Source organism: Prunus persica, chromosome G5, assembly GCF_000346465.2.
Source record: "Prunus persica cultivar Lovell chromosome G5, Prunus_persica_NCBIv2, whole genome shotgun sequence".
Lineage (NCBI taxonomy): Eukaryota > Viridiplantae > Streptophyta > Magnoliopsida > Rosales > Rosaceae > Prunus > Prunus persica.
This window is the reverse complement of record NC_034013.1, coordinates 6,687,144-6,706,916: the sequence shown is the minus strand read 5'-3', so window position 1 is coordinate 6,706,916 and position 19,773 is coordinate 6,687,144. Positions and strand designations below refer to the sequence as shown.

The 19,773-nt window shown below is 38.8% G+C and overlaps 1 protein-coding gene, 1 long non-coding RNA gene and 1 pseudogene across 2 annotated transcripts; 2 read left to right on the top strand and 1 right to left on the bottom strand.

Moving 5' to 3' along the window:
* On the top strand, positions 598-4,020 carry LOC109949231. Its single transcript, XR_002271780.1, has 3 exons — positions 598-842; positions 1,730-1,793; positions 2,884-4,020. It is a non-coding gene; the product is annotated as an uncharacterized LOC109949231 (long non-coding RNA).
* On the top strand, positions 6,584-7,303 carry LOC18777466 (E3 ubiquitin-protein ligase AIP2). The gene has a single exon (XM_020564714.1). The coding sequence runs from the start codon at positions 6,584-6,586 to the stop codon at positions 7,301-7,303; it is 720 nt and encodes a 239-aa protein (XP_020420303.1).
* On the bottom strand, positions 12,716-18,553 carry LOC18777738 (annotated as a pseudogene).

The following is a 19,773-nucleotide window of genomic DNA, read 5'->3' as shown; positions in this document are numbered from 1 at the left end:
AAAGCATTTTTTGAGCTGGACTCTTTTGACTGTGAGACAAATGGGGCTGGCTGGTAGAAGACTGTGATCTTGGGGAAGTTTCATAATCTTCGTCATCCATTTGGGAGGCTTGGATGATCAATTATCGTGCAATATCCTGCAACTCGGCTTTTGATTTTCCCTCGATTTGGAGAGAGGCTTGAGACGTTCCACCGGAGGAGGAAGGCTTAGGAACTGAGGGATTCTTGGCTTGAGGAAAATCTCGGTAGACATAATCTGCTATTATATCAACTTTGAATTTATCCCACCATTTGACTGAAAATTGGCGAGAAAAAACTCTGGAGGTCTAGTTTGTAATAACCCAAAACAAAATATCTAAAAGGAAATAAAATATCTAAAAAGTAAGGATAATATCTTCTAGCATAAAAGACAATTTTGGCAATTTCGCTTGCGCCGTTGCGTAGAGCACGGCGAGAGGAGTCCGTAGACATGGAGTAGACCCGAATCGGAGTTGTAACGAAGAAGATACGATCAAAATACCGTGAAGGGCAAAATGGTAATTTGGCCAAAAGTCAGATTTTTAACCCTTTTCCTTCTCTCTCTCCTCATTTCTCTCTCCTCCCGATTTTTGCTCCAGCCCCCCAACCTTTCCTCCTTCTCCTTGACGCCACGGCCGCCACACTTGGAACCGATCTCTGCCGTTGGTACCAAACGAACCACCACTCGACCGCCGACGTTTCTTGACCCTTCGCCGGAGTTTCCGTGGCCGGTGATCGCCGGAAAACTCCATTTTCGCCGGATTTCCAGTTTGAACTTTGAGCTCGATTTTCTCCTTCACTTCTCCACCAAATCGATCGAGTAAGGTATGGTTTCTCAGATATTTTTCGTGTTCTAGCTAATGGATGTATGGGTTTCGATCGATTTTAGCTCTAAAGGGTTCGATTTTCGACTTGAAAATTGGCCGAAACTTCGGCCGCCGTGATCTACTGTTTTCGATCACTTTTTGGGGTATGTCCAAGAACAAAAGTGACTCCAAATGGGGTGTTTTACCTAGGATAGGAGTTTGGAGTCTTGGTTCCGAGATTTTTCGGCCACTCGGTATCGCTTTAGACACCCGAATCTGTCCGCGCGTGCTGGTGCGCGTGGGCGAGGGTGGTGGAGTAACTCTGGGCAGTTTTGAGATCCTCGTGTCATCACGAACGCGTAGGATTTCGCGGATCTCGATTCGGAGTCCGTTTGAGCCCCGAACGGATTTTCCATATCGCGCGATCCTTGGGTGCAGTGTCGTCAAATCGTCGGATCGCGCTGAATTTCGGATATGTCGGTCTACATGATTTCAGGATCGTGTAGGATTCGACGGATTGCGAATTGGAGTCCCGGATACTCCGAAATCGCGAACCCTGGGGCTAGGGTTTGGATTTTAAGCGATAACGCGATTTTGGCTAATCCGACCGTCCGTTTCGGACCAAACTCGCAGAACATGGTTCCTTCTCTGTAAGGAACCTTCAGAGGAGCCCAGATTGGCCATCGGAGACCGTGGACCCACGGGGTCCGGGATCGGCCGATCTTGCAGTATATCGCTTAGTAAGGCTTCGGGTCTCTTAAGGTCGTTCTAACTGTCTAAAAAGCTAATGTGGGCATAAGAGTAACTTTAAAATGAGTGCACGTATTTCTAGGAGCCGGGGGCAGGGTGTTTAATTTGATTCTTTTTATTCAGCAGTTTATTGATTTATTATTCATGGATAATCAGGCACCAGAAGTCCAATCGACTTGCAGGAAGGACCTTCGAAGGGTCCAATTAGCTCGGACCATCAGTGAGTGGACTTTCTTTCATAACGATTTTATATGCATGAGTTGTATCTTAAACGATTTTATATGCATGACTTATATAAATGATTTATATAAATGAGATTATTTAAGTGATTTTTTTATAATGAGTTTATACAAATAACCTTTTCCAAATTAGTTTATATGGGTTAATGTCATTATTTGATCTTGAAGAAGTTTTATGAACTATTCATTTCGAACGTGATCTGTGCTGTACAATACTTTGATTTACGTGTTGTTCAGTTATTGAAGCTCAGTAATATAAAAAGCAGAGTTTGAGAACTCTATCAGAGGAGACAGCAGTTAAATTTCAGTTTCACAAAAAGGCAGTGAGTTATTAGATTTTTCTAAAAATAGTTTATTTTAGAACCACCATGTACCCACCCTTTACTTGGTGATTACCTAGAGTTGGACCGATGTCTACGGACATCCAGTTCGATTTCAGTTTATGTCAGTGCACTTGACTTTGCCTCACGAGTTTCGGGGACGCTCGGACCGTGAGTGCCAGGATTTGCGGCTCGGCAGACTTGGTGTCCCGAGACCTGCCAGGATTGCGGCTCGGCTGACTCTGTGTCCCCGAGACCTGCCAGGATTGCGGATCAGGCTGACTACGGTCCCTGCATCCTGCCAGAGCGACTCGAGCTGACTTGGTGTCATCGAGGAATCTGCCGGCAGATCAGGCTGATCATAGTCCCCTGATTTCACCAGTTTGTGGCTCGGGTAGACTGCGTGACGCCCGAGACCTGTCAGGGGAATTGACGGATATGACAGGGGTACAAATAGGTGGTATTTTCAAAGGATTTTGAGTTTTCTTTTATTCGATTATGACTTTCAGTTATTTTATATCAGTTTCTTTGATATTCGTGCATTTATATCTTTACATATTTGTTCAGTTATACGAGCACATTCATCAGTAGGTTTTTACATGCTTATTTGAATACCTTGTATTGAAATATAGACAAACCCTCGAGTTAAATCCTTGCTTATTTTTAAATGGGGGTTACTATGTTTATAAAATTTATTTTCAAGAACTTAATTTTTGTCCACTCACATTTTCAACCTGTTTTTCGCCCCCAGGCCGTAGAAGTGCGCAGGATCCACCACCGGGCCATCCCTAGCTTCCGCGCCACCAAGTATTGAGTTTTGTGGAAAAGTTCTTGAAACTCTGTGAACTTTAGAAAATGCTCTGATATCTAGTTTTAGTGGAAAACTGGAGCTGGTGAATACTTAGTTATTCTCTTCTGGCAGTTGGTGTAGATTTTTTTGTTTGTTGGACAGGTGAAAAAATTTGGGTTTGGTCAAATTACAGGGGAGACTCTGCCGAATTTTCGGCAGAAGTCTAAGGGAAATTTTAAAAGAATTTTGAACGAGAAGGGTAAGAAGGTCTTTTGTGCCCGACATTCGCCAGGTGTCGGACACGCACAGGACTTGGCTCGAATTTCAAAGCGGAAATTGGGTCGGGTCCTGTCGTAGTTGGCTTGATAAGACCATTTTAAAATCCAGGGGGCTTTATACCATGCTTCAATATAATCGGCATAGTTGTATTGGAGAGTTGACTGGAGGGTTTGCAGATCATAAGGGTGGCTTCTGAATTCTTCTTGACTTAAGATTCGGTGGATGTAGAGAGAATGGTAAAGGATAATTGGGGTTTCTCTCAGTCTTTGGTGGGTTTGATTTCAACTGAATAGGTCTCATTGAGAATATCCCTGTAAAATTTGAGGGATTTGTAAGGGCTTGGGGGCATAAAATGATGATTCGGAGGGAAATAAGATGTTGGCTATTTCGACTGGATTGGTGATTTTGTCATAAACGGGCTCATAATGAAAAGGTGCGAACTATCTTTTGGGAAATAAGGGGATGATTTTTTGAGGGGAGAAGGAGATTGGGCAACTTGGGAGGGGATTTGGAAGGGATCATAACTGGAGACTAAAGCAGACTGGTAATTGAGACGGATTTGACCGACTGTGGTCCCTAAACTGGAAAATCTATTACTGATTTGGATTGGAGAGCATCCCGGGAAAAGGACTATCTGGGATGGTAATTCTGTTTTGACTGGGTTTATTGAAGGGGGAAGGATTCTGAGCGACTGGGATGACTTAGTTTGATTGGCTTGCTCTTTTTGTTTGTCTTTTCTGGCAGCCATTGTTTATCTTGCAAAAATTCTCTAGTAAGGAAATAAGGAATAGAATTCTCACTTTCTCTCAAATATTCAATATTAAAGTTAAAAATGCTTAAAATTGCTTGCCATCGTGCAAAAAATTGTTTAGATGCAATATTTTAAACATCGTTTTCTAATACATGCTTTGCAGATTTACAATCAACTCGGACTAAATTTTTTTGATTTAGCAAATCATCTTGAAATTTTGAGATGCATAATACAATAGATAATATTTCTTTCTTAATAGTACTATAATTGGATTGTGACGAAGTCCAAATGCCAGAATGGAATCGAATAATTTGTTCTGGTTGATTTGGATTGACTCTTTGTTTGAGAATGCCTCCATAACCTATGTCAGAGGCATCAGTTTCAACTATTTTGAATGAATCAACTGAGGGAATACCAAGACAGGGAAGTGTCTTGACATGGATTTTAATTTGTTTGACAATTTCTATATGCGTTGAAGACCAGGGGGAGGATTACTTTGAAGTCTATCAAATAGGGGTTTACATTGTGTTCTCAGGTTGTGATAAAAGTCAGAAACATAATTAAGGGATCCTAAGAACCTTTGGAGTTGACTGTTATCCGTGATTTGATTTGGGAAATTTTTAGCAAATTGAATGACTTCATCAATTGGAGTAATCTGAGACTGACAAATATTGAAACCAAGAAAACGAATATTAGCTTGAAATAATTTAATTTTCTTAATAAAGACAACTAATCCATTTTGTTTGACTATTTAGAGAAACTTATGCAAGTGCTTCCAATGTTGTTCTATTGATTGGGAGAAGATAAGAACATCATCAATATAGACGATGGAAAAATGACTGAAAGGATTGAATATTTCATTCATTATATTTTGAAACTCACTAGGCGCGTTTTTTAAACCAAAAGGCATTACATTTCATTCATAATGACCAAAAGGGATAACAAATGCAGTCGTATATCTATCTGACTCATTGATTTGGATTTGCCAAAAGCCACTTTTCATATCAAATTTGGAGAAGACAACCGCTTTTCCTAACCTGTTAATTAGGTCTCGTTTATATATGTATATATTTTAAAATTTAGTATAAAAAAATAATCTACGAACTAAGGATAAAAAATAATAAAAAAGGTTCAGTCATTAGCTTAGGGCAAGCCCAATGAGGATTCTCAATCAAACTGCACCATCTTTGGGCTGACCAACCCATGCCAAAAACTCATCCCCAATGGAGCCCAAAAAATAGAGAGCAAAACTGGGTCACCAAATGCTTTAGCCCAACGGAGTACTGCAACTAAATGCTTAAATATTTGGGCGTGGTTGAAGCCCCTAAAACCCAATGGGCGCTACACGAAACAAAAGTTGGAGCTTATTTTCTCTGTATTTTGCGCCCTAACCAATGGCCCCATACATTCATTTTGTATTTTAGAGCTCAATCATTGGGATACCATTTTAGATTTCATCGGAGCTCTAAATGAAGCTTCATCTATCCCTTTTAGAGCACCAATTATCGTGTTGCTCTTTCTTGGGTAAGATCATTGAACAACAATCACTCCTATTTAAAACGCCGAAAGTAAGATAATTGAACAACAATCACTCTTATTTAAAACGCCATTAGATTTTAGGACTAATTTGACATTGCTGTATTATGAAAATAATCACTATTAAATTTGCTTTAGTTGTTTATTGAGCTAGTTATTTTAGCACGGCTGGTATTTGGGCCAGCTCTCTTGTGGACTTTTGTCATCCCTTTGATCTTGAGCCCTTTAAACCTAACGCGAGTGAGACGACGTCGTTTATGTTCAAAAGAAAACAGATCAGTCTTTTTATTCTCATCTACCGTTTCATTTTTCAGCCACGTAAGTCTCAAACAAAACAAAGTAGAGCAAAACAATGGCTGAAAGAGGCGGCGGCGGAGAACGTGGAGGCTTCGGGCGCGGGTTCGGTGGGCGAGGGCGAGGGCGAGGCGTGGACGGTTTCTTGATACGCCAACAAAAGCAAGTTTTCATTAGTAAGATTTGAGAAACAGAGAGGGAGGGAGAAAATAGAGTAAATCGGAGAGGTTGAGGCCGAGAAAATGAGCGAGCGCCGAGCAGAGACATTTTTCACAAACAAAAGCCAAAGGAAAGAAAGATAGTATGGGGAGATAAGAGAGTTGGAGACATATCCCACTCAACTTTTTCGTATCCATATCTACATCCGAGATGTGGGATTTGATTTGATGACATACTTGTCTAAGTCATGATATGCGGGAACAGCTGTACAAAATCATAACTGATAATCTGAAAATACATCTCTGAATCCTGAGTTTAAATTCCAACAAATTAAAAAAAAAGGAATCCTGAGTTTCGGTTTTAAAAAAAAAAACATAATTAATTAGAAAAGTAGAACCCGCGTGACTTGATTGCCAAGCAAGAACCCCAAAATCCTTATCTAACTAGGAAACTAGTATATGTATATATATATCCTAATAGCTAGCCGTGCATCTCTCATTTCTATTCTCAACGCCTCACTTTAAGTCTCACCGTCTCCTTTCAACCCGCATTCTTCCTTTTTCCATTTTTCTTAGAGTTTGCTGCTCACCCGCATTCTTCATTGTTCCATTTTTCTCAGAGTTCGCTGCTCTTCTTGTTGTTATGGCCGACGAGTATTGGGAGATGTTGGGTGATCCCTATTACGCCACACGTATCCTCGAAGTCTCCGAATTACCCGAAATCGCCATGAAATCTCAATTGTGGCTAGACATCAATGCTACTGTCACACAAATTGTGTTGCCCTCGAATTTAGAGGACGATGAGGATTTGGAAGACCATTACAAATTAATGATGTTAGAAGACGATCACATGGGCCAACCCACCGAGAGCTTCGATTACCACGACAAAATCGAGATTGACCTACTAATGGACGACAGATCCACGTCATCGATTTTGGCTACTATATCCAACGAGCTATCCAAGTCTATCCACGTCTCGTCCCAGGACCTTCGGTGCGTCGCTGCTACTATAGTCCATGATGCCTCACGGAGTCTTGTTGGGAGAGTGTGTAGCAGCAGCAGCCGGGGGTTACGTGTGCATATGGAGGCGTGCATCAAGATTGATGCGATCGTTGAGGACGTGGCCACGGATGATGAAGTGCAGCCCTCGTTTGTACCGGCGAGTAAATCCGCAATTGAGAAGCTGGAGAGGGTGAGAGTGGAAACGGCTGGGGTTTGTTGTTCGGTTTGTATAGCGGAGATTGCAGTGGGTTCGGAAGGTCGTGGTCTGCCATGTTCGCATATTTACCACGAGGCTTGCATCGTGGAGTGGTTGGAGAAAAGCCACTTCTGCCCTCTGTGTCGCTTCTCTTTGCCTGCCTAGTCCTAGTCCTAGCCGATGATGATGATGACGTAGAGTTTAGGGTTTCCACATTGAAATTTTCATGTATTTTATCTGATTCATTTCATTGTTCTTCCAATTAAATTCTTAATTTCATTTCATGTAATCGGATTTATTGTTCCAATTCAGTTCTTTAATTCTACTTTTTGGTTGTTGTGACAATTTTCTATTAGAATTTAGAAGTTGATTCTACTTCTAATTCTACCTTCTTTTTTTTGGGTGATAATTTCATACTGCTGCCATTAGACTTTAGAAGCATGGATAAAGTTGAAATGACAAACAATTACACTTTACTGCCTTACTGCATAAACCAAGCAACCTTATTAATGTACAAATATGGTGCGAAACTAGAATTATACAACAGCTGCAAGTAATGGTAAGCCTGGTTAGTACAAGGTACTTGTGAGACGGAGGCTTGTAGGGCAAGAAACGAGTTCAAAACAAGAAAAGATCAGATGCACAACAAGAAAACAATTAGAAGGTTTTGATTGACCAGTCTGATAGCTTCCTCAAGTGGTCAGTCAGGTTTGTTTCTTCTGTTAGCATTTGCAGACTATGATCTGCCATGTTTTTGGATTATAGGTGAATGAAGCTCTAGTAAAATGTAGAGAGAAAACTTGGAGAAGAAGAAGATGAAAATATCAGATTGTATTCTCACACTTAGTCATGCACAATCTGTGCATACCAATATAACAGTAAAAGAAAAGAATATTCTCTCTTACATCAGCAAATCTAACCAATCATTAACTACCCTATGAGATAGCTACACTTGGCACAAATCAACTACACCTAAGAATATATCCTAGCTGTCCATTTGGACTGTGATCCAAAGGCTCATAATTTAAGTAACAAACTCAGCTAAATCTCTTATACTTTAACACTCCCTTCTAAGTGTTTAGCTGAAATAATTCCAAGCTTGCTCCTTAGATATTCAAACCTATTCCTTGCCAAAGCCTTAGTGAAGATGTCTGCATTCTGCTCATCAGTTTTGCAGTATAGCAGATCAATCTCACCATTTTGCAAAGCATCTCGGATGAAATGAAACCTTCTGCTTATGTGTCTTGTCCTGTGATGATGCACATGATTCTTTGTTATTGCTATTGCAGAAGTGTTGTCACATAGGATTGTTGTAGCCTCAACTTGTTCTTCACCAAAATCAGATAGAACAAACCTTAACCAGACTGCTTGAGCTGTAGCTTCAGCTGCACTAACATATTCTGCCTCTGCAGTGGATAGAGCTACACTGCTCTGCTTAACAGATGCCCAAGAGAAAACACCTGATCCAAGGTGAAAGGCATAGCCAGATGTGCTCCTCATATCATCTTCACATCCTGACCAATCACTGTCACAATATCCAACCAGCATTGCCTCTTTTCCTTTCTCATATGCAATGCCATAGTCTAGAGTACCTTGAATGTATCTAAGTACTCTCTTAGCAGTTCCCATATGTTTCTTAGTAGGTCCATGCATGTATCTTGCTAAGAGACTTGCAGCAAACATGATATCTGGCCTTGTTGCAGTCAGATATAGTAAGCTTCCAACAATCTGTCTGTACAGCTTTTCATCAGCCTGTTCACTTCCATCCTCCTTGGATAACTTCTCATTCATAGCAAGTGGAGTTGACACTGCTTTACAGTCCTTTAAACCAAACTTGTCCAACAGTGTTCTTGCATATTTCTTCTGATGTAAGAAGATGTAGGACTCAGCTTGTATCACACCCAATCCCAGAAAATGATGCAACAATCCCAGATCTGTCATTTCATATCTCTTCATCATTTCAGTTTTAAAACTCATCACCAATTCTTCAGAGCTTCCTGTGTAGATGATATCATCTACATATAGTGAAACAATTAGGATTCCACTTTCTGCAGCTTTTACATATAATGTAGCCTCACTAGGACTTTTCTGAAATCCTGCAGCAGCAAAGTATGAATTAATTTCTTCATACCAAGCTCTTGGAGCTTGTTTGAGACCATAAAGAGCCTTCTTGAGTCTATAAACTCTGTCTTCCTTGCCTTGAACCACAAATCCTGGAGGTTGATCCACATACACCTCCTCTTGTAGCACTCCATTTAAGAAGGCTGACTTTACATCAAGCTGAAACAGCTTCCACCTTTTCTGAGCAGCCAGAGCTATCAGTGTTCTAACTGTGTCAAGCCGAGCAACGGGTGCAAATGTCTCATTGAAATCAATTCCTGGCTTTTGAGTGTAGCCTTTAGCTACTAGCCTTGCTTTGTTTTTCTGAACAGATCCATCCAGATTTAGCTTGACTTTAAAGATCCATTTGACTCCAACTATAGGTTTATCAGATGGTCTTTTTACCAAATCCCAAGTTTCATTCTTCTCAATCATCTCAAGTTCTGCTTCCATTGCCTTTTGCCATGCTGCATCCTTGACAGCTTCTTCAAAGGATTCTGGTTCAATGATGCAGATGTTGCAGCTTTCATAGATCTCTGTAAGACTTTTGTATCTCAATGGAGTGTGGTCAATATCTTGAGTACCTGTATCAACCACAGATCTTTCTTCATTGTCTTCTGTTAGCAATTCATTCTCAACTGAATGTTCTGCTTGCTTCACAGCTGTGTCATTGCTCCCTTTCTCCTTTTCAGACACAACTTCAGTAAATGGCACTGAAACATTGCATTCTTGCTTTGCATTCCAATCCCAGCTAGCTTCTTCATTAAATACCACATCCCTTGAGATAATCACCTTTTCAGTGGCAATGTTATACAGTCTATACCCTTTCTCACAGCTGCCATATCCTAGAAACACACATCTGTTGCTTGCTGAATCCAGTTTCTGCCTCTGTGGATTTGGAACATGTGCATAGCACAAAGATCCAAACACTCTTAAGTGTTTAAGTCCTGGCTTTCTCCCACTATAGGCTTCAAATGGTGTTTTCTTGTCCAGAGCTTTAGTTGGACTTCGGTTTAGAATATACACTGCAGTATTAACAGTTTCTGCCCAAAACTCAAGTGGCATGCCCTTCTCAATCATCATACACTTGGCCATCTCCACTATGGTTCTGTTTTTCCTCTCAGCCACACCATTCTGCTGTGGTGAGTATGCCACTGTAAGCTGCCTCTCCATTCCCATTTCATCACAGAATTTATTGAACTCATTAGAGGTGTACTCTCCTCCCCTATCACTTCTTAGTTTCTTCACCTTATATCCACTTTGCAATTCAACAGTGGCTCTAAACCTCTTAAACACTGTGAATACCTCAGATTTGCATCTCAAGAAATAGATCCAGCACATTCTTGTACAGTCATCTATAAAGGTGAGGAAATACCTGTTTCCTGCTTTGGTAACAGTTTGCATTGGTCCACACACATCAGTGTGTACCAATTCCAGTGGAGATGTAGCTCTGCTGGTTGCTTCTTTTGGAAATGCCTTCCTGCAGTGTTTTCCAAAAGTACAGCCTTCACACACTGCATTTGTATTTTTGATTTCTGGCAGACCAAACACCATGTCTTCATTCTGCAGCAGTTTCAAACTCTGCAAGTTTAAGTGCCCCATTCTCCTATGCCAAAGCAAGGTTGATTGGTTAATACTTGCAGTTAGAGCAATATGTAAATCTGTTTGAAGTTTCAAAGGAAAACTTCTATTTCCTTTCATATCCACTCTAGCCACTAGATTTGAAAGAGAGCTATCATCATAGACTTCTGCCTTATTATCTCCAAAAATTAGGAAATATCCATGCTCCATCATTTGTCCAACGCTGAGTAGGTTCTCTTTGAGACCAGATACCAATAGCACCTCCTTGATATATTTCCTTCCCATTTTAGTTTGAACCATCAGGCTTCCTTTTCCAATAACATCAACCAACTGTCCTGTTCCCATAGCAACTTTTGCAGTCACATTCCTATCAATATCAATCAAAACATCTTCTCTGCCAGTCATGTGGTTACTACACCCACTGTCCAAGTACCATACCTCTTCCATGGACCTTTTCTCAGTTGCATTGTTAGCATAGAACATGGTTGGTGAAGAAGTAACCTGAGTAGCAAACTGAAGCTGCTGCTGCTGTTCAGGTTTCTTGCTATAGCAGTCTTTGGCAATGTGACCAAGCTTGTCACAGTTATAGCACTTTGGTTTGCCCTTGAACCTACATTCTCCATAATGCAATTTCCCACAATGTTTGCAAGGAGTTTTAGTTCCATCCGTAGGTTTATTATCCCACTTTTTCCCTTTGTCTTTCCAAGTCTTCTGCTGCTTGGAATTCTGATTTCCAGTGGCCTTAGCAGATTTGGTATCTGTACTCAGACTAGCAAAGGCCTTCTCAGTTTTGTTCTCATGATGTCTTTCCAACCTTTGAGCAAAGCTCTTCAATGAGGCTACCACCTCTTGAACCTCAATTACATCTAGATCCCTTGAATGTTCAATCACAGAACAGATTGGATCATATCCAGGCAGCAGACTAATTAACATTTTCTGCACAATTCTTTCTCTAGATAGTTCTTCCCCATAACCTCTCATTTGGTTTATTAGATCAAACAACTTTGTAAGATAAGCAGATAGAGATTCATCCTCTCTCATTCTAGTGTATTCAAATTCTCTACGAAGTCCCTGCAGTTTTACACTTCTTACCTGCTTATCACCATGAAATTCCTGCTTCAGGATGTTCCAGGCTCCATGAGATGATTCTTCATGAGAAATCCTGGGGAAGATCACCTCAGATACTGCTCCTTGAATCAACCCCAAGGCCTTAGCATCCTTCATCAGGATCTCAGCTATAGCCATCTTCCCAGAACCACTTGATTCCTCTTTTTCCTTTTGTTTTGTATCAGATTCATCAGCTCCCTTCGAATCTGAGCCTTCTATTCCTCTCTCAACCAGCTCCCAAATCCCATGAGATTTGAAAATGGTTTTCATCCTTATGCTCCAGAATTCATAGTTCTCACCATTGAAGATTGGAGCACGCAGCTCACCACCTCCAGATCCTGCCATGTTAGACACAGATTTCACAGAGAGCAAGATTTGATAGAAAAAACGCAGCTCACTTCCTTCACAGATTCAAACGCCCAGCTAAACGATCAAACCTGGCTCTGATACCATGTTAGCATTTGCAGACTATGATCTGCCATGTTTTTGGATTATAGGTGAATGAAGCTCTAGTAAAATGTAGAGAGAAAACTTGGAGAAGAAGAAGATGAAAATATCAGATTGTATTCTCACACTTAGTCATGCACAATCTGTGCATACCAATATAACAGTAAAAGAAAAGAATATTCTCTCTTACATCAGCAAATCTAACCAATCATTAACTACCCTATGAGATAGCTACACTTGGCACAAATCAACTACACCTAAGAATATATCCTAGCTGTCCATTTGGACTGTGATCCAAAGGCTCATAATTTAAGTAACAAACTCAGCTAAATCTCTTATACTTTAACATCTTCCAGCATTTGGAATGAATAACAACCACCATGGTCTCTCAGATAGTTCCTTGGAGAATACATACTGGAACCTTGAATTGTATGGCACCCACTCTATGATCTGAGATGCCTTCTTGCTGGATTTACTGTCAATGCATTTATGTATTGAATCATTAAGCTTCTTATCAGCATTCTCACTGACCCATTTGAGAAGATCATCAGAGCCAAAAGATGCTTCTCTTGCAAACCTTTCAAGTATCTTTGGCAGAAAAACTTTCCTTCACTTCTTTACCACTACATTTGCTTTAATAAACTCCTCCTTTGCCTCTTCAAGTTCATCTCTAACATTTAAGGCTGTGTATACTTTTAGCTACAAGTAATTGACAAGCAAACGTTAATGCCGTTAGCAATATATAGTCGTAGCAGTATATCACTGATTAGAGTGTGTTTTTAGAAGAATGATTTACAATCAAAACAATTTAGTAGTAAAAGTTGCTACCATTATAAAAAAAATTATTCTGTTTTTAAAGTAGTTTTCTGCAGCAGCACCGGATTTCTTTAAACATAGAGATAAGGCAGAAAAGATAAGTTATGAACAGAAATTTCAAGGGAAAATCATGTGCCAAAGCACTGTAATTGACCAATAAACATGTGTAGCTTTAGGGGAAAAGACTGAAAATAAGAACCTAACATTCATTAGACAATTATATATTAAATCTTCAATATAATGTGAAAAGAGGACCAATAAAAGCAAAGTGGTTACCGCAGGATCAGAAAAGGCTCCAGTACAAAGAGCAAAGCAAACAAGGGGTTCAGAAACCAGAAGACCCAATTTGGAATTGCGAAGTTGTCTGTCTTCACCAAATTTTTTCCTCCAGGCAGTTGAAAGGAGGGTTTCAAGCCACTGGAAACACAAAAGTAGATCAAATGAGTATTCTAAAACCTGGTATTTCTTATTCATATTAAAGAAAGATAAAAAAAGAAAGAAATGAAAATCCACTGTTCAAGTTGTCATTCATAAGAAGAGCTCAAATGATTTGCCACACCATTTAAATTATGAAATAAATGAAATAATTCAATGGATGTCAGCATTCCTGTTGCATTATCAGAGAGAGTATGGTGAGTAAGTACCCGTCGAATTCAGTGTGTTTGGAAGCCAAATATGGATTGCTCTATGGCATTCGCACTGATAACTTGGCCCCCAATATTGTAAGCAGCCTGCACTATACCAAAAAGCTCATCATCTTTTTTCTTTTTCTTTTCAAATTTAGAATACACAGATAGACCAAAGCATTGGTTCTTTTTTCTTGCTCCACTTATTTTAGATTCAACCATTTTTTTTTGGGCATGAAAACCAAATATCCTGATAACTTCTCAAACATTGACAACAGAAAATGAAAAGGTAATTGAGCATTTTACTTAATGGCCAAAAAGGGTAAGATAATATTCTGATTGTCTTTAATGGGAATCTTCTAGTCCATGTCTTGAAAGGCAAGAGCAATAGACTTGAATATAAAAGAAGGAAACAAAGATCAAACCAACTAACTTTTAATTTTAAAATGGGATGAACCAATGAATGTATTAATCCATCTTTCAGAAAGAAAAAAAAAACGAAATGACACTTGGTGGACAGGACTTCAAGAGAAAGCATATTCATTTGTAATGAGTTGCACAAGTCTTCTTAGGCTGCCAGCAAAACCCATTGTACTGGTAAATAAGTGAATTACCTTGTGGAATAAGGCCAGCTTTCTTAGAGAGCTGTGGGGAGGTCCATATGCTAAATATGCCTGCACAAGGGTAAGGAGAAAATTTAGAGAGACTTACAAATCAATGAGAGAAAACCAATGGTTGGTTAAGAGACTTTTACATGCATAACAAGAGCATTGTATGTGTTGATCCAAAATGCAATTTGGGCATGCAATTCCATCAGAGGGACATTCACCCTCTCCAGTTGTTCAACCAAGATTCTGAAATTGAAATATGAAGTATATCTCGAGTCAGCACTCCTGATGACATAAAACATAAGAGGAGATCCAGTGCAAGTGTGTTAGCTGCATTTATGTGTATCTTAAACTATGTGCCCCACATACAGAAAATTAATAAGTGTACAAGTCATCACCCCGTCAACCATATTAGGATCCAAAAATTATGGATTTGTTGTTTAATCATATAGCTCTAAGATTTATGGGATGCGCATTATTGTGCTCCATCACCATATTGGATATTAGAATGTTATTAAGCAGATTAAATAGAAACAAAAAGTTATAATTTAGATAAGCATCCGCGGGGGAGATCTCTAAACATAAAAAATAGAGGTTTTTATTGGCCACGCTAGTCAGTGGCGTGGCCTTAACCTTTTCTTACCAACAACCTGAATTTAGTGCAGTTGACATGACGCAGCACAAGCAACAAAGGTTTCAAGCGAAACCGTGAGTAACAATAAAACTGGATTCCACCAGAAAATTAAGAGAAGCTCTCTTGGAATAATATGATTAAAAGTTGAGTTGCAGATACATTAGACAAACTTGTCTAAATACACATTTCTCAACAACCCTCAACCCTTCAACTACTAGGGGAGTTATTACATAAAACTGAAAAAAACAGAATTAATTTGGAGTCTTAATAACGTAACTCCTAAACTGTCCAAAACAGAATTTATTGGAAAATTAACTACCAAACTTTAACTGCAGTTTTGGAAGGCCAAACGACCGCAGAATGCCAAAATCCACCTTATGTCACAGCAAAGCTGTGAGTTACACTCGTGGCTTCGTTCCCTTTCCGAAAAGGTATTTTGCGTCCTAATCGGAGCTTGGACGACAAAACTGCATATTCCCGCTACGTCCTTTTTCTAGCTCAACCGCGATAAAATCTGCCATCTGTTCTACATCATGACACACACAGGGTCTAAATAACGAATGTGTACATTTCTGCCAAACTCAACACTTTTAACACAAATCCTATATGTATATACATATATATGGATATATTATGTGTGTCACAAGTAATGATCTTCAATAACATGACACAAATACATTTAATAAGTGTCCATCAGTGAAAGCAGAAGAATAAACTTATGTTCTACCTTTGCCAGGTTTGAACAATTCTACGCAAAATTGATGTCACTTTTGTCACTGGATTGTGTAGTACTAGTATGCCTAGTCTTTAAAGTTCTTTTTCTGAGTCATCAATAGCAACTAGAGCTCAAAAATGTCTGAAAGGAAACTTTTTTGAGGAACAAAATGCACTTGAAATGATACTCGGATGTTTCCTGGATCCATTCTTCATATGGGCAGGGGAAGCCACACCTGAGTTCTGCTCAGAAGGTGGCCTGCTAATGCAATGCTAAAAAATACTCCTATAGAGAGAGAGAGAACATGCTGCTCGAGGTTTGCAACTTCTTCTTCAAGTACTTCAATTTCAGAAATCAATTCCTTTGTCTAAACAAAAAAGAAAGAAAACAATTTGCAGTCCCTAATTCCATATTCACAGAATCGCAGCTAATAAGTGGAATGAGATATGAATAAGTAGATATAGCAAATTTGAAAAAAGAAAAAAATAATCATATGTATATACACACACACACACACACACGTGTGTGTGTGTGTGTGTGTGTGTATGTCTCAGAGTACAGTTGACAATTCATATTCTACACAGTGAAATTGGAATTTGCTAACATAATACAGTTTTAGGCACGCAGAACAAAGAAGGCAATTAAATGATTGATGAAAAAGGTTCAGGTGCAACCACAGGAAATAGGTTCATTCATTTGCATTGGTAGAAGACTGCTCTGTTTAGCTCAACAGTCCAAACTTTAAGAGTAATTTGATTGGGCCATGGAGATATGTATTTAAGTTGAAGTATGGAAAGAAAAAACAAACAAAAAAACATGGATTAAGGATTTACAGCAATACACCAAAGGCTTATGTGCTAGCTAATAATTAAGACTGTAGTCAATGCAGTTCTTTACATATCGTTGACGAGGTGTTAGTTAAATGTTGCATGTTATCATCATTTCCACACTAGATCAGCTGAAACATGAAGGTACGACATTGATGCCTAAGTTAATACGTAAACTACTGGATAATTCTGCAACAGCTCTTTAAAGTCAAGTAAGAAAAGGTTAGTAACTACCTGGACAGAGAAATGCCTATGTCCAGGTGATCGAGTACTTGATGCTCGGCCCATTGCCCCCTTGAGCATATGGCGCATAGATTTCTCTTGCTGCAAATGCAACTGCAGCTGTTTGATCTGCAAAAGTGTATACAGTTTTGGGTAAGCCATATTATGCTTGCATCATAAATTACATGGAAAACCAACAGGTATAATGGTTAGTGATTTGGCCAGTCACCCCTGACCAAGTCATGCATTCCATCCACTTTTGTAGACATGGCGTGCCTATAGTTTGGAAACCCAAATTTTCTATTTCAAAAGTAAAATAATAGTGGATTCAGATTCATACACATGTTCTATAGATAGGAACTTTGGAGGAACCTTGCACATTTTTCAGTAAGTCAAAATCTTCCCCAGACTACCCTACCACCAGAAATAAAATAAAAAGGATGGAAGCTGTATAACTTGAAATGTTTGGAATATCTACTCTATAACTACCCAATGCTTGCAACAAATTTCTAAAAAAAGATAAGTCAATTGTGAAAAGCATACTATAATGATATTAATCTCAGCCACACCTCATGCTATAGAAAGATTTATCAAAACACAATTTTGAAAGAGTGAGAGATTGAATTCCATTTCTTACATCTTTTTCCAAAGAGGCTCTGTAGTTGGATGGCGTATTCTTGTTATATAAACAAGATTGTCATGCCAAGGACTTTGTCCCCTAGACGCACTTGTTGAAGGTGATGAAACCTATTAAATTCATGAAGAAAACAGTAAGCATCTTTGTTTAAATCCATGATTAGAAATAAGATTCAGTCTGCAGTCACCTATGAATTTATACATTTTCAAGTTTGAACATACCAATATGGGAGTAGCCATATCAATATAGCAGGGGACAATTATTATTTCTTCAACCGGTTAAGTGGTCTAACCTGCGTTTCATTTTGGTCCTTCTTCGCAGAAACTCGACTTCTTGGAACATTTAAGTTCCTGTCAGAAGCACTGTAAAGAAAAGGAAGAACCACATAAATTTCAAAAATGAAACGGAAACAGGCCGAAACATGAAGATTCCAACATGTTTGAGGAAAGAAAATGATCAATCTCTTTGACTCAATCACTGCAAAACAGGCTCACCCATATCTTTTGATGGTCACTACTCACAAATTGTTTTCTTCCTAATACACACACATCTATGATCACATTGTTCTAAGATATGCCAACAATCTATCTTAAAAATCACAAAACACAATAAAAACTTGTAAGAAAAACAAATAAAGGATGCCTAAAGAACTCAAACAGTCAAACCCCTTGGAGTGGAATTTTCTTTCCCTGATGCAGCACGTAAAGAAAATACATGTCCTTGTAATAAAATTAAAGAAACAATAGGATATAGAAAAAGAAAAAAACTCAACTAGAAACTTAAAAGCCAAAAAAATAGATACTAACCTAACAGATTATATCATCATATCATAATACAACATACAAAAGTCCATAACCAACCATGAAATGAAGGAGATAGAAATGCAAATATCCACCTCGTAGAAAAACAAAAGATGCACTTTAACAATAATAATAACAACATTGATTTGAGTATTGAAAAATTGCACCTCTTAGAGCGCCTGTGTTGGGCATGAACAGCTGAGCGTGCCCCAGAATCTACATTCTCTCTCATCCCACCTGCTTGTTCTTCAAATTTTTCTTTTTCTTCAGCTATGTTACACATAAAACCAACCATTCGCTTATTGTATATGTGAAATGGGTTAAGAGGGAAAGAAAGTGCAATTCTGAATGGGTATTGCTTGAATTTAAGAGTTTGAACTTTGAATGATTCTGAAGAATTGAAGAGGTTTTCATAATTTGAAAAGCAAATAATGTGAAGTATAAGTACAAAGGTAAGCGAATGGTTAATTTCGTTGAGAGCATTCAATTTGAGTAGTTAATTTCAGCTGATGATGAGTCAAGTATCTCTCTCTCTCACTCTCTCTCTTGGTTTTGAATCTGCGTGGTGGGCCCAGAGGTGACGGTGGTCGTGCCTACTTCCCGCCAATTCAAGCCCAAGAACAAGAAAACCAAAAACACTTGGTTTGGATCCTTTTAGGTGAGGGTGTCATATATGGACAATAGATGTGGACTTTCATAATAGCCACAAGATTCATCTAAATAGTAATTTACTAAGTTGAATAAAATCATCATGTGGCTAATATGAATGTCTACATGAGTAATCCATATATAGCACTCTCACTATGAAATTTCGCTACATCCTTTAACACAATTGAGGTCTTTTCGGACTTCGTGGGTTTGAGTGGACTTAGAATAGTCTAGTCACATCAAGCTAAACGGGCCAATGCATAAGCCGGGCTTTGGTCGTGGTTTTTAAACCCAAAAAATCATGAATCACAGGCCTAATAATGATTGAGCACTACAAAATTTATTCTTTACCAACTATTTTCAACACAAAATTCACTATAAATGCTACACATTATAAATGTCTTTTTGTTCAAACTACAGTAATTATTCATATCGCATCAATCGTCCATATTGCTCCTTGAATAATCTCAATCTGGGTAACTTCCCCTTTCTATCTCTGTTTGAATTGAATAACCACGATTGAAAGGTTAGGAAAGTTTAGGAGAGAAGCCAAATTATTATAGAATTCCATAGAAATGGTGAGCAGTAGGTATGCCAAATTACTTTCCGTTTTATCCAATACTTTCCATATAAAATTCACTATAAATGGTACCTAGTTTAGACTCTACAGGTTAGGGCAAAACAAGGATGCATGAGTATCTCATAAACTGCAATGCCATTTAAGGCACAATATTGAAGGTGATAATATGTCATTCTATCTTTTCTTACCAATACTTTCCATAGAAATGTTTCACTTCAAAAAGAAATTGGCTTATTATCACAAAACATCCCTAAGGTTTACGAAACTCTCAGATTGCATCCTTAATG